Source organism: Myxocyprinus asiaticus, chromosome 28, assembly GCF_019703515.2.
Source record: "Myxocyprinus asiaticus isolate MX2 ecotype Aquarium Trade chromosome 28, UBuf_Myxa_2, whole genome shotgun sequence".
Taxonomy (NCBI): domain Eukaryota; kingdom Metazoa; phylum Chordata; class Actinopteri; order Cypriniformes; family Catostomidae; genus Myxocyprinus; species Myxocyprinus asiaticus.
Window position 1 is genome coordinate 36,100,500 of NC_059371.1, and position 26,368 is coordinate 36,126,867.

General features: G+C 37.0%; 1 protein-coding gene across 1 annotated transcript; it reads right to left on the minus strand.

Annotated features, from left to right (window-relative positions):
• Window positions 1-2,607: 2,607 nt before the first annotated feature.
• Window positions 2,608-24,003, minus strand: LOC127418846 (protein phosphatase 1 regulatory subunit 14C-like). The gene is made up of 4 exons (XM_051659708.1): window positions 23,727-24,003; window positions 13,430-13,513; window positions 13,252-13,284; window positions 2,608-6,439 (listed from the first exon to the last, which is right to left on the minus strand). Exons 1-4 carry the CDS (start codon window positions 23,952-23,954, stop codon window positions 6,365-6,367), a joined length of 420 nt encoding a protein of 139 aa, XP_051515668.1. The 5' UTR covers window positions 23,955-24,003; the 3' UTR covers window positions 2,608-6,364.
• Between the last annotated feature and the right edge of the window lie 2,365 nt (window positions 24,004-26,368).

Consider the following 26,368-nt stretch of genomic DNA (forward strand, 5'->3'; position numbering starts at 1 on the left):
TGTATATAATGCCCTGTTTTCTGTTCAGTCTTTGTCAGTTGTTGTGTTTTCTCTGTTTCATGTACTGGTTCCCATTGTGGTTGTAACGTTTGTTTTATTTCCTAGCTTTGCTTTATTCCAATGTTTTCCTTGTTTTTGTACTTTGATTTATTTCTTATTAAACTTCACGCTGCACCTAGATCCTGCTTTCGTACTTCCTTCAAACGTTACAGAAGGGAATCAGGGATGCAAGAAAAACAGTTCAGCAAAGGATGAAAACTAGGGATGAAATGGAATGCTAAAGATCTCTATGGAAAAATAGAAGGGGAAAGATGAATGTGCTGCCCAGTGCTTTTAGAAATGACACTATGTGTTTAAGAGAGGTAAAACTGGCCAACTTAAGTCATCCCATCCCATTACAGTCTTAATATGATGCTATAATGGTCGACAGCACTGATGACAATTGACTTAGACCTAATGGTTCATTTACTTCCAAAGAAACACTGATACCCTTTCAGTCTAGATTGGTGATTGAGCTAAATGGCATTTGAATGGATTGTGTTGCACATCTGGAGTGCACACACTGGGCCAGGGAGCGCTCCTGTCATTAGCCATTTTCTTCACATGCACCTCAGTCACATTTATACCTCATGTGAACGGACTAGAAAGTGGGTCAGGGAAAGCGTCAATGTAGAGTGAGTTTATAGTTGCACATGTTGGTAATGAATCTGAGCTGTATAACTGCAGCTGTAAATAACAAATTTACATTGCCATTTACTTATAATCATCATTATGATGTGTATGCTTTGAATTAAACCGAGGAATTAAATACCACATTATGGTTTTACAAATTAAAATAACATTTAAAAAAGAAAAAAAACAAAAAAAGAATTGTCTACAATTTATGCAATTATTATTAAATAAAAATATATTATATAACAAATTAGGTTTCTTAATAATAAAGGAAGATTGGAAGTTTCTGTAATATGGCCCCTGGTCTTCCTGAATCATCTGTAGTTATTTGTGTGTTAATCTAAAGTGGCATTTTTGCACATGAATGCCTGTCTGAAGCACATAGTATTTCTCGAACAATATTTCAGTGAGAAACGGCACAGCTGGTGTCATTCATGTCCTATAAGACAGAGGAAAAGGAGTTTGAATTTATATATTAAAATGATCTTAAATATAAATATACTGTAAGTACATACAGTAAAACATGACAGTTCTCTCTAATTGAAATCCGGACGTTTCTTTATCCTAAAATGAATCACAGGATGTACAGCACTTTAGCAAGGAAGTGGATTAATACATTTTCTGGTTAAAATGACATGTTTAGTAATTGGAGGCAAATTTGTGATTAACAGTCCACATGCAAATGCACTTTTTACCATGCACATAAACACCACCTACTGAAACATCTTTTTATACCTTACATATGACTATATGTAATGAGAATATGTTTGATATAGTGGGCATTTGTGTTTACCAGTAAAGACAATAGGGTTTTATTTGTTAAATAACTAAAAATGAACTTACAATGAACAAAATGTTTTTTTTTTTTTTTTTTACAGCATTTATTAATCTTGGTTAATGTTAATTTATAAAGATACACTTGTTTATTGTTAGTTTATTTTAGTTTATAGCTAATGTTAATACACCGTAAACCCTACTGTTGTCATTTCTGGAATAAGTCAAGGTTGTCTCAATGAAACAGTACTTGAAATGTGAAGTTTTGGGCTCATAACTCAAATATCTATGTTCTTTGTACTTTTTATCTTAAAAATCTACAGAATTAAGATTTTAAGTGTTAATGATTCAAAAGATTGAATGCAAAATTAAGGAAATTGGGAATACCCATAATTCTTTCCGCTTGGCTTATTTAATTATGTGTCCTTGGTCAAAGGAAACTTATGGGGCATTTAAATAGTTGTTATAAAGAATTCATAGAGGTTTTAGATCTTTTGTAGTATTGTTTATGCTGATTTGTTGCAAATAGTTGTTTTGTGTGATGACACCATTAGTGTGATCTGTGTCCTCTTTGGTCAAGTTGGACCCTGTTAATGCTATTCCACTTCACTTTGTGCATGTGCAAATGAAATACAGGTATGAATGCATTTCAGAGGAGAATTAATTTTATTTAATAATTGATATAGAATTGTGTTATTGTATGATCTAAATTTGAATCAATTCAACTAAAATTATTAAGTAGAAACAACAATATTTATATAGCTAAGCTGAGTTAAGTCTACTTGCATCTAGTCACCTTAACTTAAATAATTAAGTTCATTCTATATGAACATCAAGTTTCACAAGACAAAGACGCTATTACTTAATTCAATTGAGGGAACGAGTTCAACGAGTTTAGTCAACTTATTAGGGTTTTCAGTGCATATAAAACTTTCAGTTTTAAAAACGTATATGCATGTGTTGAAATTAACATTTAGCAAGATTAATAAGTGCTGGAAAAATACTGTATTTTTTATTATTTGTTCATGTAAACTGATGTAGTTAACTAATGTTTACAAATGCAACCTTACTGTAAAGTGTTACTGTTTTGAATAATAGCAGTCATTAAAACTATGAAATAACACAAATAAAAGAAAACGTTTATTATAACAGTTCAGACATTTCGCTTTTATTGAAATGTAAAAGTAGAACAGCACAGAAGACCACACTTTACATATTTAAAAAAAACCCAGAACAATTAAAAACACCAGAAATGCAGATATACAGTCGAGAAAAATTATGAAAAAGTCGTGAATTTGATATTAATAAGAGTAATACTTGTAATATAAGGTATAAAAAGAGACAAATCATCGCTAAAGTACGCGATGGATCGCAAAAGAAATTCTATCATGCCAGTAAAACATGCATAAATAAAGCTATCGTACACTAAAATACATTTCGAACATTTTAGAAACAAAAATAACTAAAGAAAGATCAGCCTAAACCCTGAATGTTCTTCTCAGAGAGAAGGGTCAAAGGATACTTGAAAACACACAATCTCATTAAAGGAATAATTCACCCAAAAGTTGCAATTCTGTTTATTTCTATCGATTTTCAGGTTTCAAAAGACATGAGGGTGAGAACTTGGTGGCAGTATTTTCATTTTGGGTAAACTATCCCTTTAAATCCACATCAACACTTAGTAGCTGGCCAACAGAATCTCTGATTGAAGCAGATGGCAAGTGATGCATCTGCACAGAGTTTATATGTTGGGAAATCTGTGAAACTACTGAATAAAAAAGAAGATTCCTCCAGAGTGTTAGGACTGGATCCAGAATGAATCTTGCTTTTTCCCTTTCTCTCACGGCCTGCAAAACGCATCATCCATCCACACTGTAGAGGATTAGGAGTTTAAACAGCACCATAGTTTTTCCCCTGGATTCCTTGTTATACGACTTACACTGTCAAACACAAATCTAACCCATGAGAATGACACCAGTGATGGAAAGATTATAAAGTTCTTTAAAGTGTAACATAGTATACTGTACATGTATCAGTTTACACAAATAGCACTTGATAATATGTTTGTATTCAACCGTTCTATATTCTTTGGCAGCCTCCATGTGAAACCGAAGAATGAGTCTAAGGAGATAAAAGCCTAGATTTTAATTATTTGAGTGATTACATTAATGGCTTGAATCATAAAACTAGATACCTCATCCAGCGATCATTAGACTCTCATTAACGCTATCGTTCGTCACAGTGCGTCTGTTCATAAGAGATCTATAAATAGTCATGCAGCCCTTGTTGTCTTCTAGAATCATTCAAATCTTTTTCTTTTCTTTTTTTATTTTTATTTTCAGGCAGAACATCCCAACCAAATCCTTTAAACTCTAGTTATACCAAAATCAAAGATCTAAGTACAGTTACTGTGTTATGTTATCAAACATCACAAATGCAATGGTTACATGATAGACTGATATGTACTCTGACCAATTAAATGACTTCAAACTGAACATTACACAGAGACTGTGTGCCATATTTGTGACGCTAGCACTGAAAGACTACACATGCCATCATGCTTTGCTCAAGTTGTATGTGGGATAAGGAAGAATGGCCAGCAATAAAATCAATGGCTATGTTTGGAATGGAACACTAACTTACTGAGCAGTATAATATGGTGCCTTGATCCCACCACGAAATAAAAAAAGGTGATTCTGACTTTATATCTTGCGTCACTTTAATTAATCTCTATCAGTTGAGCATCAATACATCTTAAACCCCGTATTACCAAAGCCATCGTTATTTCTTTAATTAAACTCTGTAACAGTTAATGAATTTCAGCACCTCAATAAGGTTACAAGCATCTTCCATGTTTGTTAGTATTTCCACATTATTTTCATGTTGAGAATACAAACTCCTGGACATACTGGCCAAATTTTCAGCACCTTTGGACTGGACAGCTCCTGTAATGAAGCACTTAAGTTCTACTTTATAACAAGCGATCTACGTGCTTGTTTGGGAAACAGCCGCTACTACATCCTCAAATAACAAGCAACATTAATTAAGATGAAAGCTTAAGTTGCAATGCTATTGAGAATCCCAGCCTATAGACCTTATTCACGCTAGCGCCATCTTTGATTTTTAATGGGAATGACAATGTGGCTGTGAGGGATAGTCTTACCATCTCTTCAATGGCACGAACGGTATAAAGCTGTAAAAAAGCTCCTAGATCACATCTGATTTTCCACAACTCATGTTGTCTGTTGTTCTTTGTAAACTGAACATTTTTGGACAGATATTTTATCAATGGTTTGTCTGTGGAGTGGTTCAAAAACATTTTAAACTGCAGTACAGCCCATTGAAGAGATGGAAAGTCTATCCCTTACAGCCTCGTTGTCATTCCCATTCAAAATCAAAGATGGTGCTACTGTGAATGAGGTCTATATCTCAGTTTTGCCTGTTGATCTAGCAATTGCAATTTTATATCTTGCAATTACGACTTTATTTCTCAATTTCACTGCTGCACCTTTAGATTTTGCAGTTGTGACTTTATTTCTTGCAACTATGACTTTAGATCTCCTAATTGCAACTTTACATCTCGTGTTTGCAAATTTATGTCTCAGTTGCGCATTTTTCATTTAGATCTCGTAATTGTGACTTTATTTCTCATTATTATAAGAGATCACAATGCTTTTTAAAGCAATATAGCATGTATACATTGAAAGCTGGATTCCGCCACAGAATAAAAAATAAGAGGTAATTCTGAATTTATATCTCACAGTTGTGAGTTTAAAGTCGTAAGTGTGAATTGAAATTTTGTGAGAATTGTGACAAATCAGAATTACCAGATTATTTTTTTTTAATTGTAAGTGAAACAGTAGCTATTTTGCTACTATGCAAACAGTAGCATGCTACATTGTTGTCACATGACCTCACTACGTTGCATGTGAACGTCGTCCATTTATCATCTTGGAAATAAATACGATTATTTTGCATTACTAATGCAAATGTATTTTTTTATTTTTTTATTTTTTTATTAAGCACATAAGTAAAATCGAGATGTTCAAAATCATGGTCGATATTACTTTGTCACACTGGAAATGGAAGGTCAGTTCGAGCATATTTCACTGAGCGTGCTCTGTTTTAGGCTGCACATTCTGGCAAATGTAGCAGTAGGTCATCAGTTATTCCATGCATACAGAAAATCTGCATACTGACCAGAGAATACACAGTCTATCTATTGCAGAAATAGTAAGAATAGTATGTTAGCATGACATTCGGAATATGGCCAAAGACATTTGGTGTATATAGGCCATTCATTGCTGTTGTAGGATGACATATTTGGAAAAAAGACAACAGGACAGTAAATGGACATAAACTGATCTGAGGTTAGTGGCAAAGGCCAATGGCTACTAAAACCAGTCTGTCACCTTTGAAAAATTTAAACTGGTTGTGACTCAGTTTAAAATAAAAAAGGAAAATATAAATAATGTATAAAATAGCTTTGAAGTCAGTCATGGTCACATAAAAATACCTGTAATACTGCACAAAACAATGTGATTATATAGTGGGCCTATAAGACCTATTGAGAAGTTAAGGTTAGGAACACCAGACTAACCGAAGTGATTGTTGAAATTGTTTGCGAGTCTCTTTCTGAGTTTTAGATTGTGTCCTGGGTGAACTTTGGGGCTCTTGGGGCATTAGGAAATGGAGACATGGCTTGCAAGTGTCCTAAACAATATTGTTTTTATGTTTTGTATTGTGGGATATATGGGTGCTTTCAAAATGAACTCTTGTATGTTGATTCTTGGTGAGAAATGAATCTTGGGATCTGGAGTCCTTGCGTATTGTATGCTGTGATGTGACTCTAGACCGAGTGATAGATTGTAGGACCTGCAGTCCAGGTAGCTGGATTGTTGTTGGCATATTCAAGCATTTAAAAGCTTTTCCTCTGTGGAGCGCTGAGTTTCCTCATTCCCCTTATCCTATCGAGCAGCTCGCGCACAAATTCCTGGACAAAGAGACAGAAGGTTGTCAGACAGTCAGGCAGTCAGTGGATTAGAAAGGATTGTAAGAGTGTGTGCTTTTTTTTTCATGAGGATGGATGGAGTGAGAGTGTTTGCGTATGTGTAATTGTGATTAGACTAACTGAATGTTTACAGTATGCTTTTACATTACAGGACAGTGATTGATTATGTGTGTGTGTGTTTGTCTATGGGTAAGGGGTTCGTCTATGTGTGTGTGTGTGTGTGTGTGTGTGTGTGTGTGGGGTGGGGGGGGTGGTCAGTGTGTTAGTGTCTCTACTGAGCTAATGTGCACTTTGATTTTCTAAACACACGTTTTCAGGTCAGCGGGCTGATATAAAATCCACTCGCGTGTCTGTACAGTATGAGCATGTGTGTACAGTATGTGACTACGCCAGCACTGGACTGACTGGTACAGTATGAGTATAAAGATAAATACAGATTGTTTCTAGTCTCCATGTAATCAGTATCAGTTTGTGTGTAATCTTTGGGCTCTGTTTCAAAACCTAATGAGCTGCCTTGCTGTCTACATAGTGTACGTGGGTCCATTTTGGTTTCCATTTCGAGAATGTTTTTGGTGAACTATCCCTTTAATGGTCAAAATGTTTCACACATAGCCCATTTATACTTTGGAACACACCTTTATAATAAGGTTCTATTTGTTAACATTAGTAAATGCAGGGTAGGATTTGCCAGGAGGGATGGGAGGGATTTACCTGCCTCTGCTTTTGGTATTCCCCCTTCTGGAGAGGGTGTACAATGAAAAAACGCCACCTGACAGCAGGAAGTGCCTACCATTGTCTGTCAAAGGAGTAGGAGGAACCTACTGCTGGCAGCCGCCAATTATTAGAATATTATATATTTCTTTAATCATATGTATAAAGATTCGACTAAACATTGTTAGCATTGTCATTTTTATTACAAGACTTGTATTCTGAATAAGATAATTTGAAATTAAAATGCACTACACAGTGTGGAACTGAACTTGAAATCTTTGCATTCAGCAATAAAATATTCTAAGGTTAAATGAAAATGCTGTCATCCTTCACTTAGACAGTATGTATAGTAGGCTATTCCTATTTTGTATGATATAAATGACATAAGAATTAAAAAGCATTTCTGCTCAGTATTAATGTACGTTATGGTCTGAGAAAGACATGCAATGGTGATAAAAGGCAAATATCAAGAAAATGTTTTTGATGATTAAAAACAATGCTTTTGATTTAGGTTTAGTTCACTGTATCCTTATGCTTAATTTTACTGCCCCCAAAAGGCAAAAAGCAGAAGTATTTTGTCAATTTTAAATTTTTACCAAAGTAATGGGTCTCTGTCTGTCTTGTTAAAAGACGGTGTTGGCTCAACTTTCATATATCTTTTATATATCTGCTACATATGCTCAGATTCAGGAAAAACGAAGACTGTTTTCATAATCCAGTGTAAATACTTCAGTGTTGGTGTATCATTTGGCTTTGTATGTTTAATGTTCATTTTTATTCTGTTGTTGGTCTAGTATTACTGTTGAGCGTATTTGTGCATTTGAGTTGTATTGAAAGCTACAGAAATGAGCGGCATCCACAAATAATATTTATCAACATCATGGACTATGCGTACAGAAAATCCGCATCTTTACTGTGTTTCTAGTTTCATCTAACATTAAATTCACCACATTTAAGATTGAAACAGTACACTACAGCAACTTAAACAACTCTGGTAATCACATTATTCAGCAAAACTAGGCTGCTAATGGTGTACATGACATTTAACTCAACCAAGATCTGCTTAGTAAACTACCCATACGCAATGAAACAATGAATTTATACGTTTAATAGCTAGTATAGGAACTGTCAACAAGGTGATGGGCAAAATATAACCATTCACTCAAAAGACAATTAGAAATGTTGTCAACACTTTCCATGAGCTGCATTTTGAATTGGTAGCATTAAACTCAATTAAAGCTGTTACACCGGTCATACGATATGACAATCCCCAGTGATTTTATAAAAGGAAATAACTAAAGATGACATTCCAAAAGCTTGGTTTTATTTATTTAAAATAAATAAATTTTCTCCTCAATTTGGAATGCCCAATTCCCAATGTGCTCTAGGTCCTCATGGTGGCATAGTGACTCACCTCAATCTGGGTGATGGAGGATGAATCTCAGTTGCCTCTGCATCTGAGACCATCAATCCATGCATCTTATCACATGGCTTGTTGAGTGCGTTACTGCAGAAACCTAGCATGTGTGGAGGCTTCACGCTATTCTCTGTGGCATCCACACACAACTCACCATGTGCCCCACCGAAAGTGAAAACCACATTATAGCGACCACAAGGAGGTTACCCAATATAACTCTACCCACCCTAGCAACTGGGCCAACTGGTTGCTTAGAAAGCCTGACTGGAGTCACTCAGCATGCCCTGGATTCGAACTTGTGCCTCAAGGTGTGGTAGTCAGCATCTTTACTCGCTGAGCTACCCAGGCCCCTTTTGTTGACACGTGAAACTTTAGCGATAATTTGCGTTTCCATCAGCAATATAAAAAAAGAGCTTAGTGAAGGGTCAATTATCAAGAAATATTAAACATGAACATATGCTGTAGCCTAACTTGGCTTATTTGAAGAAATTGATTGGCAGTGTTGGGCAAGCTACTCAAAAAAATTTTGCAAGCTCAGCTACCAACTGCTCAACAGAAAAATTTGTTATGCTAAGCTAAAAGCTACACTTCAGAGAAAGAAGTAGCTTGCTTCATTTAAGCTGCTTCTTATAAGAGATGCACAGAGCATAATGTCATAGACAAAGCATCTAAAATACTTATTCACATAATGCTTATCAAAGCCATGGTACAGCATAGTACAGTATAGTGCAATACAGTACAGTATCAGGTATGCAGTATCGTGCAATATAATATGCATGTAAAAAACATGTAAATTCATATTTATGCATGCTACCTCTACAAATCCATGTGTTCAATATGAAAAATACTACTACCGCTACAAACCCATACACATTTGAACATAATTTCCTTTGCACATTCCTGTATAAAAACTCTACATATACTATTCATCTTATCCTGTAATTCTGTGTCTAGCTGTTGTATTTCTGAAGCTTCTGATCAGAGGCCAAATTCCTTGTGTGTTTAAGCACATCAGGGCAATAACAATGTGATTTCTGATGGTATCAGATGGTAATACCATGGTACTTTGAGATACAATTACCATATTTATGTACATATTTATATTTATATGGTGCTTCAAAGTACTTCCAAGAATACCATGTTATTACCATGGTAATTGTATATATGATTACCACATTCATATACAATTAAATGTACTTGATGCTTCAAGGTAATTCAAAGAATACCATTTTACTACTATGGTACTTCAATAAATGACAACCTTATTCATATACCACTGTATTAACATGGTGCTCCCAGTTAATGGTACACGTCCAAAACACATGGTAATGCCATTGTACTTTTTTGATGTGCTTTCGTGTGGGCTAATAAGTGTTTTGATACTCTTTTGGTGGTAAAATCTTTACCTGCAGTGCCATTCAAGCTGTACACGTGTTGAACTTGATAAAGACCTTCTTCGTCAATGGCAAACAATAGGACGCATTTTCAGGTTTGGTTTCCATTGATTGTAGATCCACTGCAACCAGCGTTATCTGTATTTTAAAATATTCTGCAAGCGTGTTGGCAAGTGAGAGCGCGCAACAAATGAGTCAGCAGCACGCACGTGAGCTTTCTGAGTAATTCAGATTGAATCATGAACCGATTCAGACAGCTTTGCTGTAAAGTGTGACCAATTCATTGTAAAGAACCAGCTCAGATGAGTGATTCATTTGTGAGTCAGACATCTTTAGTTTTGATTCAAAACTGGCTGTGGTAAACACCGGTGTGATGTATGGTGTAGCGATGTAGCTTTTGTCAAAGCTATGCCCTACATAATCAAAAATAACTTCACTGCTGAAAAGCTACTTGATTTAAAAACTAGCGAAGCTACGCTACACAGAAATGTAGTTAAGATGATGCTACACACTCTCACAGCAAAATCATAAGGATTCATACGACTTTTCAAAATTTGGCTAATTCGTATAAATTTGTACGACTTTCACTACAGCCAGTGACGTTGCTGGACATCGTTTCTATCTAATAGGTGACAATTACTTGCTTCTGTCACACACAACAGCTTCCTACCATGTTTACACACTCTACTGATCGGTTAGGTTTAGATAAGGGTTTTGGTAAGGGCATAATATTAATAAGCATGTCCTTAACGCCGTTAACACTAAACTAACACTAAACTTCCGCATTAGACATCCGGGCATTTGCACGTAATGAAATCGTACAAATTTATACGAACGAACTCGTACGAAATCATACGAAATAGCCAACTCTTTAAAATATGCAAAAATTTTCATGAGACTGGGTTGGCTAATAGCTTCGCTATTTATCGCTCACATATTTCAGCATGGTCGCGTGGGAACGCGTAAGTCCAGAAAAATAATTAGCAGATGGCTGATAATCAAATTTGTTATTTGTTAGCTAATGTTAGCCCTGCAGCAAAATATTTGACAGCTTATCCTAATGCCTTCTGTTAATTGTTTAACATAATTTACAGTTAATAAGACTATTTAATTGTTAAATTGTTAATTGACAAGTTAATTGTCAATACAGTTAATTATTTTGATTAAATGAAATTCAGTTAAAAATCATTATTTTCTGTGGTTTTAGTCTACAGTCTGCTTTTGAAATGAATTATAACTTCATTTGAATTTCTACTTAAAATATTCAATGATGAGATTCACATTGACATGGGAGGAGTCGTAAACTTTCAACATGGCAGAGGAGAGTACAGTTTTTGTTGTGAATGACACGTTTTATTCATTTTTCTAAATACAGCTAATTGTTAACACTTGCAGTTTCATTCATATACATTTATGTATATCAGCAACCATTTGATGCATTTTGTAAATTATTACACCGTGAAAATAGCTTGTATTTGACCAGAATTCCATTATCGTCAGCAGGCTAACTTAGTAATGTATTATGCTGTCAAAATAAAAGTTCCTCAAAAAATATGTATGAATGAACCTGTCGTCATCCATGTTTCCTGGGGGGGGGGCTCAATCTGTTACCTAGTTCAGTAGTCAGGGCACTGATCAGTGAGTCGGCCATTTTTAAGGCTGTCTCATTTGCAAAATCGTTCCAGTGTACTGAAATGTTCACTTCCTAAATAATCCCACAATGCACCATAAAAACCAGGGAGCATTGTTGCTCACTATGTTTCCTTACCGGAAATGTCGTCATGTTTTCTGAAGTCTCTCAAGTCGTTAGAAGATGAGCAGAAGTGTAAAACTATGAAGTCCAAGCCTTATTTTCATTTAAAAGAGATGTTGTTTGTAATGTCTTTCATTCATAATTACCATGAAAGTGAAACATGCACTCCAATGTATTTTTATTCCTTTATGCCATTTATCTGTTATAATAACACTGTACGTTTGAATATATTCAACAAAATTAATGACAGTGTCCATTTATTCAGCAATGGTAATGATTAATAACAGCTGCGCTTCTGTGCGCGAGCTTGTTAACGTGTCACAGGTGATTGAGTTATAAGTGTCCCAATGTTCAGTGGATCAGTACCCTTACTAGTGCCCGAATTCGTGTTCACGATATACTGATTCATGGCATAGGGAGCTAGGGAGCTGATTGAGACACAGGGCTGTTCTTTCCGACAACAAAGCACTTGAACGCGACGTACAGACATGGTTTTTAAGGTGAATATTAAATGGAGGTTTTAATGAGTAAAAACTAAAACTTTAACCGAAACCTAACCAACACTGTCCTAAAAGATGGTGAGAGGTGAACAATACAGACACCCTTACCCTAAACCAACACCTAAACCTAACCGATAGTGTCCAAAAACAAAATGCGAGATTAAAAGCACATTTTCTGAAGCAACCACATCAGTTTGTGTCACTTCTATGGCACTTTGGTTTCACGTGTCAGCTTGCGTGCTTGGCTGGGCTCAAGCCGCGTACTTCCGAGTCCTTGAGCTACCGCGCAAGCTAATCACGTTGGAATAAGTGTGTAAATGTAGGTGGATCTCTAACACAAGTGTAAAAATGTATCATTATTCAAATGATGCGTTACATTAAAAGTGTTTCGATATCATAACATACCAGTGTGTGAGAAATAGGGCAAAAAATAAGTGTTTATAAAGTCATAATCTGCCGTTATGGTCGTGATTTTTGTGAAAGTGAATGAAATGTTGTTGTGGTGCCTCTAGTGTTACTTTCACCAGGAAACTGCAGCTAAACGTAGAACATGGCACATAAAAGTCAGTTTGCAAAAAGGTAGTTACAGTACTGTTCATTCTGTGTTTAGGTATAGGGGGTTTATTTAATAAAATTTTAATTCCTCTTCTCTGTATTACAGACTGCACAGCTGAAAACAACTCGCTTCACAACTCGCATTTGGCGCCCCCCGTGGACATTTCACCTGGAAAATGGAGCTCACACGTGCCTATAAACCAAACAACACCTACCACTCTGGCCACTGGGGGAAGTGTTTTGTGTTTTGGTAAGCACAGACTGATTTCAGCTAAAGAAAACTGAACCTACTGTTTCCGATTGTATTCTGTGATTGCCTGAACCATAAAAGAACTTAAGACAGCATCATTTTCCTGCCTTCTGTTTGTCAGTGCACCTATAATGTGTTAAAAAGCTGTCAAGGTAGGCAGCACTAGGTTTTGGATCAGAGCTTTTGGTGGCTTATATTTTGCATATTGACTTACATCAGTAGGTTTGTAGCAGTCTGACAGTGATTCCTGACAACAGAGACACAAACAGAGAGATTTCATAGATTGAGACACACATAAACAACTTAAAAAGCTTAAACAAACAGAATTATACCCTCTTTTATTAGAAACGACACACTCTAACTCACAAACATGCACATATAAATGGGTTTACCTGTAGTTTTATGACTCTTTCGTCTTCATTGTTCACCTCCAGGAGATCATCAATGTCAATCTCCACCTCTGGCATTTCCTCCTCCTATAGAAACACAGATCAGAAACAGTAGGAGACATTTGTGAGTGTGAGGACATTCAAGAGTGAGCCTTCCCACTGGAGGGAAAAAATCTCTTAAATATCTCAGTTGTTTCTCCTGGACGGAAAGAGTCTTAAATGGAGTCTTTTGCTTTAGCCTCCTGCTTCTCAGATTTATCTTCTGAGAATGCCCTTTAGTAATCTCACATATGTCTTCTCTTGAGTTTCAGAAGAGAACTGTGCTATGCTATTCACATTATTTTTCTAACTCTATACTCTCACTGTATGTCAACAATTGAGCAATTTGTATCAGTTTTTATTTCTCCAAGTGAATTTTTGAAGAAACATTCAAGACCAAACTGATACTTAGCTGAGACCTCACTGAGAGAAACCACTGAGCAATTTTTCTGAGGCTGATATGAAAAAACAGAGCTTGGAATAAGGAATGATTCTTGGGAAACATTTAAGACGTGATCTAGAAAGCATCAGTAAACTCTCTGGTCACAAGCTGAGATTAATCTGTAAAGTCATTAATCAGAATGCTGTGCCACTGTGATGACAGACACACACACACACACACACACAAACACACACACACACACACAAACACACACACAAACACACACACAAACACACACACACACAAACACACACAAACACACACACACACACACACACACACACACAAACACACACACACACACACAAACACACACACACACAAACACACACACACACACACACAGTACACAGAATGAGATGAAGTCTAAAAATGCACTCCCCTCTTTAAAGGTGAAAGAGTGAGGGAGGTATTTTCCATGTAGCAATTGGTTTGGGATGGCTTATTGACAGTGAGCAAGATTGAAAGAGGTGGAATAATAAAAAATCGTCCATCCACGCAGTACACAATCATTTTGAAACAGCATTTTTCATTCTGTTTTGTTTGTGAGTGACACAGTTGATTCAGTGTTTGCTTGACAAACACAGGAATGACTTAAATTCACCCTCACTCACTGACATGCACAGAACGGGGGCTGTAGGGGCACAACCCCTTTCATTCACAAATGTAAAGGTGCCCGTCACAAATGTAAAGGTGCCCTTTTAAGCGGAGGTGCCTTTAAGAGTGTGGAGATTTAAGCGGAGGTGTCTTTACTGCAGCAACACCCCCGCCCCCCCTAAACAGCTATTGATGGCAGATTTCTCTTCACACTCTGTCCATGTCCTTTCGCCCCTGCTAAGGTCTGTGCACGTCACTGCCCCCACTTCATCAAGTAAGTGTGAATGTTTTATCACTCATTTGTTGCAAAGTTTGTTCAGTACATATACATCAGTACAATGACAGTGAATTGCCCATGACTGTACAATGCAAAAAAATTAAAAAGGCAGAGGCTATATATACCCAAGTGCAAATCGCAATAGATGCTATCAGATGCTATTTACAAAAAGTGTAAATAGCAACACAAAGCATCTTCTTTGCACTATGTGGCATAAATAGTGGCAGATACTATTTGCACCTCAAATTATATACTTAAAGTATAGGGGCATAACTACAATATAACTAAATTACTACTATATTACAATAATAAAACCATGGTTAATTTTACCCGCATCAAACCTTTCTCTCAACTCACTTAATGTCACCGTGATCAAATCACTGCGAGGAAATCATCTTTATATTCATTTTTATTTATTATTAGAAGTAGTTTTAAAGGAGTTATTCATAGTGGAGACAGGAAACAGGATGGGAAAAGTGGGACAAAAGTGGATTCGAACCTAGGTCGTTTACATGAAAAAGCACATCCACATTGTCATTATGCCCCACGCCACACAGCGAAACTGGGGGTGCAGTTTACCTTCAATTTCTGTGTTTCTATCAGACTATTTATGTGCAAATAGCAGCACTGTGTGGCAGCTGCTTTTTACACCTAGTGCAAATAGTCACTCCATAAAAAAATCTATACATTTATTTATGAACTTTAAAAAAAATAAAAAAATAAAAAAAAGGAAAACGAATGGATAGTGAAGGAAAAGCAGCAGTAAGCCTTCAGTATACATGGAAACTCCTTCAGTACTGTTTAAAAAGCATCCCAGTAAGACCAATACCGTTAATGATTATTTTTATGTTTATATGTCTGATAACTGATATGCATAACCGATATTTAATAATTAAAAATATTTTTGCCTTTTTTGTACAATGGTAACTAAAATATCATTAAACTACAACATAAAAGCATTAGCCTATGAATATTTTATTAATAATAATAATAAGGTGTCACAGCATGAAACTGATTGGGAGAATGATCAGTGTTGGCAGATCTGTAGACAAAAAGTGACGACTTTGAAGAGTTTCACAACATAATTCCTATACTTCCATTTGTGTTATTACATAGTTTTAATGACTATTACTTTCAGATCTGTAAAATGGTAATAATAAGTAGATGTTTCCAAATTTTCGACTGTGTGTATGTGTGTGTGTGTGTGTGTGTATGTGTGTGCATGCGCATGTGTTTCAGTACAGTGCACACACACACAAAGCATGAGACCACTAGAGCATTAGAACAGATCAGTTCACACATACATTATACATTAGCTAAGTAGGCCAGACATTAGACATCGAATAGTGATCACCCCTGGCCAAGTGTACAAAAACCGTCAATGTTAAAAATGTTATTGTGTTTTACAGACCTCTACAAAACCAGTAACAGAAAACAGTCTGTAGCCCAGTTTGTTCTGCTGTGGTATGTCTGTGGTATGTTTGTATTTCTATGTGTGTACTGTATGCAAGTTAGATTTTCTCAAAGGCAGACTTAGTTTTGATCGTCCAAAAGAGAACAATCATCAGCAACCCATGACAACTTTATTTTTTTACTATTCACTGTTAAAGTTCAGCTGAAAAAGCAGCAACATTTCTACTTCAGCGGCCCAGATCTACCAGCGAACAATCTCTCTCTCAAAAACTGCTTTAATTAAGAGTTGTGCCTCAGATACAGTAGAAGGAGAGAGAGAGAGAGAGAGAGAGAGAGAAAGAGACTTAGCAAGAAGCAGGTCAAAATGTTTAGTACTGGTCAGCAGAGTTAATAAGGTTGAGAGTGTTTCTTGCGCTACTATTGGGCTGCACTGCAACATCGGTGTTGAATCAGCAGCATGAAACATACAGCGCAAACATTGTTGTCCAATCCCCAAACTAATGACTCCGAGCTGGTTCTTTTGAATATACAGCGCAACCAGCTTAGTCAGATTTCCGAATCAACGAATGACTCTTATAAGCCGGTTCTTTTGAATCTACAGCTCGAAACACATATTGCGACCAACGTAGCCCGATTCCTGAACAATTGACTATTATGAGACAGTTCTTTTAAAACTAAGATGTGAGACATACAGCATGACCAGGGTAATCTGATTCCCGAACAAATGACAAATGACTTACGAACCAGTCTTTTGAGTCTACAGCAGCAAACATACAGCGCGACCAATTCATGAACGAATTAGTCTTATTAGCCAGTTCTTTATGGTGAATGAAAAACGTACTTAACCGCAAGTCATTAATTTCCCTTTACATAAATCGAGAGTTCATGGCAAATTTGCCACAAACTTGCTGCAAATTTGCCACTGATCATTTTCACATGCGAATGAGCTTTGCGGCAAACTAGCAGCAAATTGTCCATTGTTGCCAAGGGTTTGCTGCAGGTTCACCACTACTGGTGAAGAGCTGAAAACATCTGGAAAACATTTGCTGTGAATCACAAGCTCATTTTCATGTGAAAATAAGAAGTGGCAAATTTGCTGCATATTTGTGGTAAGTTTGAGGCTAGTCTAGTCTAGATTTGTTTGTAAGTGTCATCAAGTCTGACTTGAAATGAACCAAACTCTGTTACTGTTTTATGTGTATTAACCCTATAACGCTGTGTGTATTAAATATGATACACGATGTTTGACGGCTCCTGTTTTACTCTCTGTTCAAGCTGATGAGCCAAAACAATTTTGGTATGTAAATTTCACATGTTTATGGCACCATCTAGAGGTTATTTGTGAAAAAAGTGCTTTTAATGTTTATATCGATCTATTTAAAATGGAGGTGGACTTGCACGAAAAGTTTAATGTAAAAAAAAAATGGAATTCTCTGACAATTCTTACATATGTTAGACTTTACAGGGTTAAGGCTTGTGAATTAAAATCAGAGTATTCACTGGATGGTTGTTGACATGACAATAGCTGGGTTTCCAATAAAATGTTTCGCGTTTTTAATGCGCATTTCTGAAAATTAGGCTGAAGAATATGCGAAACGTCGCGCGTTTCCATGAACTGTAAATCTTGAGGGATCCCGCCTTTTTGTCGACCTCTTTGCTTCAGGGAGAGTTGTATTTGCTGTAATAAAGCAATTGTATATTATGATATTAAATGCTGCCATGAGATGTCGCAGAATAGCTCACATCGTGAGGGCTCAAACAGGGGATGGCCAAGGGTGAGACAGAAGCTTGCCCCCCCCCCAGGCAGAAGTGTCAGATATGTTTAATATATTTATATGAATCATTATCATTTTAATTTAGGCTGAACTTTTCCTTAAAAACTAACAATTTACCAGTCATTGATGACCACTATAGTAAATAATATCTTTCAACTGTGCAAACGTGCTTTCAGAGGTAAATAATATTTGTCTATTGAGCATGAAAAGCCCTACAGGTGGATTCTGGGTACTGAATATGTGTACTGTCTAGCCAGAGTGTTGAATGAGCTCTGCCAGTCTGCAGAATCAACCAGACACCTTCACTTGACCTATTTGTGCACGGTCCCTTATTGTGCAGTCGACTGGTGTTTCACTGGCAAACACAAAGCAGAGAAAGCACTCTGTCTCTGTCTGTAAGAACAGACAGGTCAGCTCGCTGAGGGTTTGTATTAGAATAGCAAACAGAGAAAGATGTCTGGCAGTAAAGTGTGAAATGCATGAATAAAAGCAGACGGCAATGCTCAAAAATCACACACTCCCACACAATCCACAGTTTCAACGCTACCAGGTCTTTAAAACAAAGACATCCCAATGTCCAATCAAAACTAGCACAATTCCACTGGCAACCCTGCACAATTTGCACCTCACATACACAAGCAGATTGCATCATTCTGTGCACATGTGTGGTCATAAAATACACACACACAAGTATTCTGTATGTCAGGGTAGATTTATGATCTGGGTCCTTCGGTCTGTAGAATAAAGCTTATCAATTTTGACTCAGTGTCAGGTGAAGATGAAAATATGTGATACACAAGAACAAACAATAAATGCAGGCAATGATAGTTTCAGATACAAAACACACATACTGTATTAATATAAACAGTTGAAATAAAATGTACAGTATTAATACCCATAATATCAGAGAGACAGACCCCTGAAGCGTTGAACCTTAAAGAAAAAACCCTTCCCCCCTTGTTTAAGAGGAAGCCAGGAGAGGGGGGTTGTGGGTCTCTTTTGCAGACAGGGGCATTTTAGCAGAACCCCACTGGGGTGAATGTGGAGGCTCATTTTAGCGTGGTGTGCATGTGATTTTTGTAGGTGTATATGTCCATACACTTTCCCTTCCGATCTGCTTTTATTAAAATAAAAAAAGCATGCTTTCACAAAGTATTATTTTACTAAAATGATTCAACCCTGTGACATTCAACCGCAAAACATTTAGAATGTAACAGGGTTGACAGTTTTTATTGAAAGAGAAGTAATGTTATTTCATTTTTACATTCAACCCTAAAACATTTTAAATAAATAACAGGGTTGACCAAAATGTTTTGAAAAAGAAGTAATGGGTTATTATAATTGTTTTCCATTCAAACCAAAAACATTTTGAATGTAACAGGGTTGATGAAACATTTTTGGTAAGATAAGTAATGGGTTACTATTATTATAATTTTTTTTTTCATTCAACCCAGAAATATTTCAAAAGACAAAATGTATTTGAGGGAGGAGTGAGCTGGCATCCGCCAGAGGGCGGAGGAGAGGTTGGGGACCGGGTGACAGCGTGTACAGGAGCCGGCAAGCAAGATCTTCTCTCTCCTCTCTCTCACTCTGTGTCTCCGCTCGCCCTTTCCCTCTCCCCACGCATCCCCTCGTCTCTCACCCGGGTTCACAGGAGGTTAGTCAGGCCGGTGGCACCCCAGCCTGAATCGGGCAGGGGAGGAGTGTGACGAGGAGGAGGGCGTGGCCGGGCCGTGATAATGCACGGCCGGCGCTGAATCAGCTGATCAGCGGGAGAGCAAGATAAGGGGCAGCCGGAGACGTAAAGTTTATGTTGACTGTTCAGCCGGTTCCCGCCTCCTCCTTGCCCATCCTTGACCTGTTACAACATGTAACAAATATTGGGCCAAATATTTTATTAGTATTAGCCATATTACCAAATGACAGATGAATTTGTGCCAAAAATACCACACAGTTTGACTGGATGCACAGCTTTTGATGTCAACAACAAAAGATATGGGAAGCATTTTCTCCTCTCCTCCCTATTGCATTTTATTATTTGCATTTAGTATTGTTTTTCCTTGCTGTCCACAACCCAATCAGAACAGACTTGTGACCAATCAGTTTAGAACCACTGGAGTACAGTATGTCCTTAGTGTTTAGTTAGCAATAATTATCTCACTTCTCTAGTTAAAACCTTCACTGGCTGCAAGTAATCCCACACTGACGTGCTCTTCCTTCCTTAAGTAGGTCTGTTTGAGGTATCAAAGCTTAAAAGCACCTTCCATTAATCCTAATGGCCATACTGCAGAATGGTGATGTTGTAACTGTGCAATACGCAAATCCACTCAGCAACTGTCTGTTTCATGCTAAAACGGATAAACACATTCTGTAAACAAAATTAGCAGTGTTGAATCATATATACAGTATTTAGCTTACAATAAATAACAGAGTAGAACACTCTGATAAACACTGAACTGCATTTAGAAAACTGCTTACTGTCCAACATGATCACACAGGATATCGACATTTTGCTTCCGAAAGTTCATGTACCCTGAAATCAACCCCATTCAGATAAATTCAAGCACCATCCCCACCAGACATTTTTTCATCAAGTCAAACGTAAAAACATTTCCTTCTAGCGCTACTGCCAGAGACTATTTAGCAGAGACGGGCCAAATCTATTACAAATTAATGGGAGAAATTGGAACGGCAATGGACAACGGATGTAGAAAAGGATGTCCCACCACTGTCCATTAGCTAGACAAGCCAGGAAAATTTAATTTTTAGCATAATCTGACTTGAAGAAGCACAATTTATGATACCAGTGTTGTCAGATTTTACTTCTGATTTGAAATATATTCTTTTTTTTTTTTCACCCAATTTGGAATGCCCAATTCCCAATGTGCTTTAAGTCCTCGTGGTGGCGTAGTGATTCACCTCAATCTGGGTGGCGGAGGATGAATCCCAGTTGCCTCTGCGTCTGAGACCATCAACCCGCGCATCTTATCACGTGGCTTGTTGAGCGCGTTGCCACGGAGACATAGCGCGTGTGGAGGCTTCACGCCATCCGCGCTCAACTCACCACGCGCCCCACCGAGAATGAACCACATTATGGCGACCACGAGGAGGTTACCCCATGTGACTCTACCCACCCTAGCAACCGGGCCAATTTGGTTGCTTAGGAGACCTGGCTGGAGTCACTCAGCACACGAACTAGCGAACTAGCGAACTCCAGGGGTGGTAGCCAGTGTCTTTTACCACTGAGCTACCCAGGCCCCCTGAAATATATTCTTTGATCATAATCTTGACCATCCATTTTAGAGATTTCTGTCTTTCTTCATTCAAGTAAATAGGAGCTGCACTTGTTTGCCGCTTGTTTACATAGAAAAACAGCTGCTCAGCCTAACAGAGAGCGTTCCAAAGATGGCCGCCAAGTGGACTGACTTGCTAAAAAGACTTTGATAGTGCTTTCTACAAGCAATATCTGAGACACAGGTTCTAGTCTCATGAGAACCAGGAAGTAAACATTTTCACATCAAGAATGGTGAGCGATTCTGAGGATGCATCTTCGCTCTAAAGTAAAATTTTTACTCAGCTGATAGTTAATTTTAGCGTTGGGGTTTGGGTTTAGGGAGCGGTATTAATAAAATATGCATTTGTGTTGACTGTGTTGCATCATTTACAACTAAAAATACTACAACAGTAATACATTTCACACGGAAACTGGAGCTCACACGTGCCCATATGTACAGCAACACTTTGCGCTTCAGCCTCTGGGGGCAGTAAGCAGCAAAACCTCTGATCCACTGTTGACGAGTACACAGCGTAATCAGTCTGTACTATCAGAAGCTGGTGAGAACCAAATTAGGTCTTAACTCTATGAAAAATAAGATAATAAATATTGTAATCTCACCATTATTACAAGATTTCTATATTTTCAGAAAACAATGTGAGTGGTACTTTCCCATGCTAAACTCAGTGCAATGATACTAGGTTGTTGTGGATGGTTTCCAGGGCATTGCTGTGTGGTTGCTAGGGTGTTCTAGGTGATTGCTAGGTGATTACAGGTCAAAAGAGCCCACCCCCAAGTCCCAAGTGATGAACATGCCAGAGTTTACTTATTAAGGGTTAGGGGTTTGTTTAAAAAAGTATGAGAAATAGCAGAATTTATGCTTTCCAAGTACTGTATCACAAATCATCTTTAACTTAAGCTTAATTGCATTGCACTGAAATGTATTTTTATACAGGTTGCAATATTTATTATGGGAGCTGACATACAGTAGTCAAATACAGGACCTTGATGTTGCTGTACAGTCTATTGCCTGTCATTGTGAACTGCATTGAGCTGTTAATGGTTGTTGGGTATGTGTGACTTCCTCTTGGGGTGTAAACGTGATGGGTCATTAAAATACACCTGAGTAAACATCTCATTTACTAGCTCTAAATTGATTAGCCTAGATTGTGGAGCTTGTAAACAATGTCCTAAGCTTTTGATGTTTATCTTAACAATACAATACAATACAGTTTAATAGCCACAAAACTTCATTGGGCTAAATGAAGTTTCCTGGTAACAGAGGAAATTAAACTGTCTAAGGAAAGAAACTGGTTGCAAATAGCATACACAAATAGACAGACACAGACAAATATGCAGTATATATCAAAATGTAATTGCCAGGTACTACTGCCATCAGATGTCTTGCTCTAAGCACCCATTAGGTTGCTGGGATTGTGTCTACAGACAGACTGGGAAAAGCGTGAGTCCCGAGAGACCGTGTTAAAGCTTAATTTACCATATGCTCATGTCTACTTAGATGGAAAAAGAGAAATGTCCTCCTCCATTCACTTTAATTTCAGATACTCCTTTAACATCACTTAAATGTCAATGACCTGATTTTTACTCACTCAGAATTTGAAAAACCCACTGAAACCTTTTAATGGGGTCAACCTTTTTCTGCCTCACAAGTAAAACTAGCAATTCTCTCTCTAGTCTCTCTGGGGCCAACACAGCATCAGCAAAAAAAGAGCAAGAAGCCGCAGAATAGAAATACTGAAGGAGATATATAGAGTGAGAACAAAAGAGGCCAGCACATAGAGAAATGAGATCCCTGAAACAAATCAGCAAAAAGGACGTCTTCTCTTATTTAAATGAGGACTGATGCCAAAGGTTGCCACAGTGTAAAGATTCCAGGCTGCTGTGCCATGCGTTACAGCATCACTTTAATGAAGCGAAATGTAGGTCAAACAAAGCATATGACAATATATGAATGTATAAACTTATGGGGATGGTATAGCTTTGTGGTAAAAGATCTAGGCTGGTGACCTAAATGTTTGAACCCAACAAAGGGGTGATCTATGAATTATTACCATTGTGCCCTTGTTCAAGACACTAAACCTCAGGTTACACCAGGACCACTGAACCATCAGTGTACTGTAAAATGCAGCAAATAAAACTAATAATAAAAGAAAATTGACACCTTAAATTATAATAACAATTTAAATGTTTTATAAATGTATGTAAAAATATATAAAATGTAAAAAATACATTAAATTAAAAATAAATAAATTAAAACATTAGAATAAAATAAGACAAGATAAAGTTAAAATAAAATAAATATTTAAAATGTAACAAACACATTTTTTTTAATCATACAAAATTAGATTTTAAAATAAAATAAAAAAATGTACACCAATTTTATTATATATATATTTATTACAAATACAAATTGAAATACGTAAAAAAAAAAAAAAAAAAAGTAGGTTCTGGTCCAGTCTTACCTCACAGTTGTACAGTTCGCTCAGCTGTTCAATGATCCATTCCTCCAGGATGAGTCTCTTCCGCAGTTCCTTGCGGTCGTACCTCACTGTCACTTTGCCCTGCTTCTTCTGCACCGGGTCATCCCGCTGTAGCGGGCCGGTACCGGCGCAGCCCACGCCGGCTTGAAAGAACACTCTGCCCGCAGCTGGTGGCAGCTGTGCGGTCGTCTCAGCGCTGGCGGTGGACATTGCGGCGGTGATGATAATGATGATGGTGTGTGTAAGCTTGAATGCAGGGACACAGTTTCTAGCACCTGCTATTTAAAGCGCATCGCGAGCATTTAAAGGACGACCGGCGCGTGGGAGGGGAACGTCAAGCCAATGTGCGCGTTCGCATTAACGCTGTGAGTGCCAGTGCGCGAACAGTATTGGTGAAGGGATTCCCCACATCGCTCATTGGACACGATGTCAGCATCAAGGATCCTGACTTTGACAGTGCCATGATGGCACCTAATGATTACCATATTCATATGGCACATATACTGTATGTGTGTCTGTCTGTTGATCGGTCTGTCTGTTTGTCTATCTGTGTATCATTCGTCTGCCTGTCTGTCTGTTTCTCTGTCTACCTTTCGTCTATCGTTCGTCTGAATGTCTGTCTGTTTGTTTGTCTATCTATCATTCGTCTGTCTGTCTGTCTGTTTGTCTGTTTATCATTCGTCTGTCTGTCTGTCTATCATTAATCTATCTGTCTGTCTGTTTATCATTCGTCTATCTATCTATCTATCTATCTATCTATCTATCTATCTATCTATCTATCTATCTATCTCTCTCTGTCTGTCTGTCTGTTTGTCTGTCTACAGTACCTATACATCCATCCATCCATCTATCTGTCTGAAATGAAGATCTATCTGTCTGTCTGTTTATCTGTCTGTCTGTCTGTCTATCTATCTATCTCTGTCTGTCTGTCTGAAATGAAGATCTATCTATCTATCTATCTATCTATCTATCTATCTATCTATCTATCTATCTGTCTGTCTGTCTGTCTGTCTATCTGTCTGTCTGTTTGTCTGTCTACAGTACCTATCAATCCATCCATCCATCCATCTGATCTGTCTGAAATGAAGATCTATCTGTCTGTCTGTTTATCTGTCTGTCTATCTATCTATCTATCTATCTATCTATCTATCTATCTATCTCTGTCTGTCTGTCTGCAATGAAGATCTATCTATCTATCTATCTATCTATCTATCTATCTATCTATCTATCTATCTGTCTGTCTGTCTGTCTGTCTGTCTGTCTACAGTACCTATCAATCCATCCATCCATCCATCCATCTGATCTGTCTGAAATGAAGATCTATCTGTCTGTCTGTTTATCTATCTATCTATCTATCTGTCTATCTCTGTCTGTCTGTCTGTCTACAGTATCTGTCTGTCTGTTTGTCTGCAATGAAGATCTATCTATCTATCTATCTATCTATCTATCTATCTATCTATCTATCTGTCTGACTGTCTGTCTGTCTGTCTATCTCTGTCTGTTTGTCTGTCTACAGTACCTATCCATCCATCCATCTGTTCTGTCTGAAATGAAGATCTATCTGTCTGTCTGTCTATCTATCTATCTTTTATTTCTATCTATCTATCTATCTATCTATCTATCTATCTATCTATCTATCTATCTTTTATTTCTATCTATCTATCTATCTATCTATCTATCTCTGTCTGTCTGGCTGTCTGTCTGAAATGAAGATCTATCTATCTATCTATCTATCTATCTATCTATCTATCAATTTAAAGGGATAGTTCAGTATATGCAATAATGCAATACAAAATAAAACTTCAAATATTATACATTACAATACAGCACTATACTGTATACAATGTAGGGCTGGGTATCACCAGCCACGTCACGATACAATACGTAATGCGATACACATCACAATTCGATATATCGCGATACATCATGATATCATGGTTCGATTTCACTTTTAATTTCAATTCATTTGGGTATAGTTTAGTTATAATGTCCATTTTGCTTGCATACAGTATGAAATAAATTCTCTTTTGTTCTTTTGATGTTTGTTGTTTACATGCCTAATTTGTACTATTTCCCCGTATTTACTTAGATATTTAGAACATGTGCTAAAATGGCACTGCCTCTTTAAGACCTGTGGCAGGGACTTTGACAGTAGTGTTTGTTTTGTCCAATGGCTTCTTTACAGCATCCATGCAGTATTGGTTCAAGCTTGTATTTACCGTAAAAAGTACATGCACTCTCATGTTAAACATAATATAAAATTTAAACGTTAATTATATGGGAAAATCATACTTTTTACATCTACAAAATTTAATTTTTACAACACTTTACCGTACATGTATTGTCTTTTTAAATATATATATAAAAAAAATTAACGTAAATTTAAGTTTTTTTACTGTAGTATGTTTACATGCTTTTTCTTTTTAAATATACTAAACATTTTTAACATAAATGTAAGTTTTTTTACAGTAGCATTTTAACAGTCATTTACCGTTAAAATTACTGACATTTTTTACAGTGTGGTGTGGTGAAAATGTATGCTTATAAATCAACTTCCATGCCAATAAAACTTGCCTGTGAAAAGCTGACAGTTTAACTGGAAGTTTGTCAATTTTATTATCGCA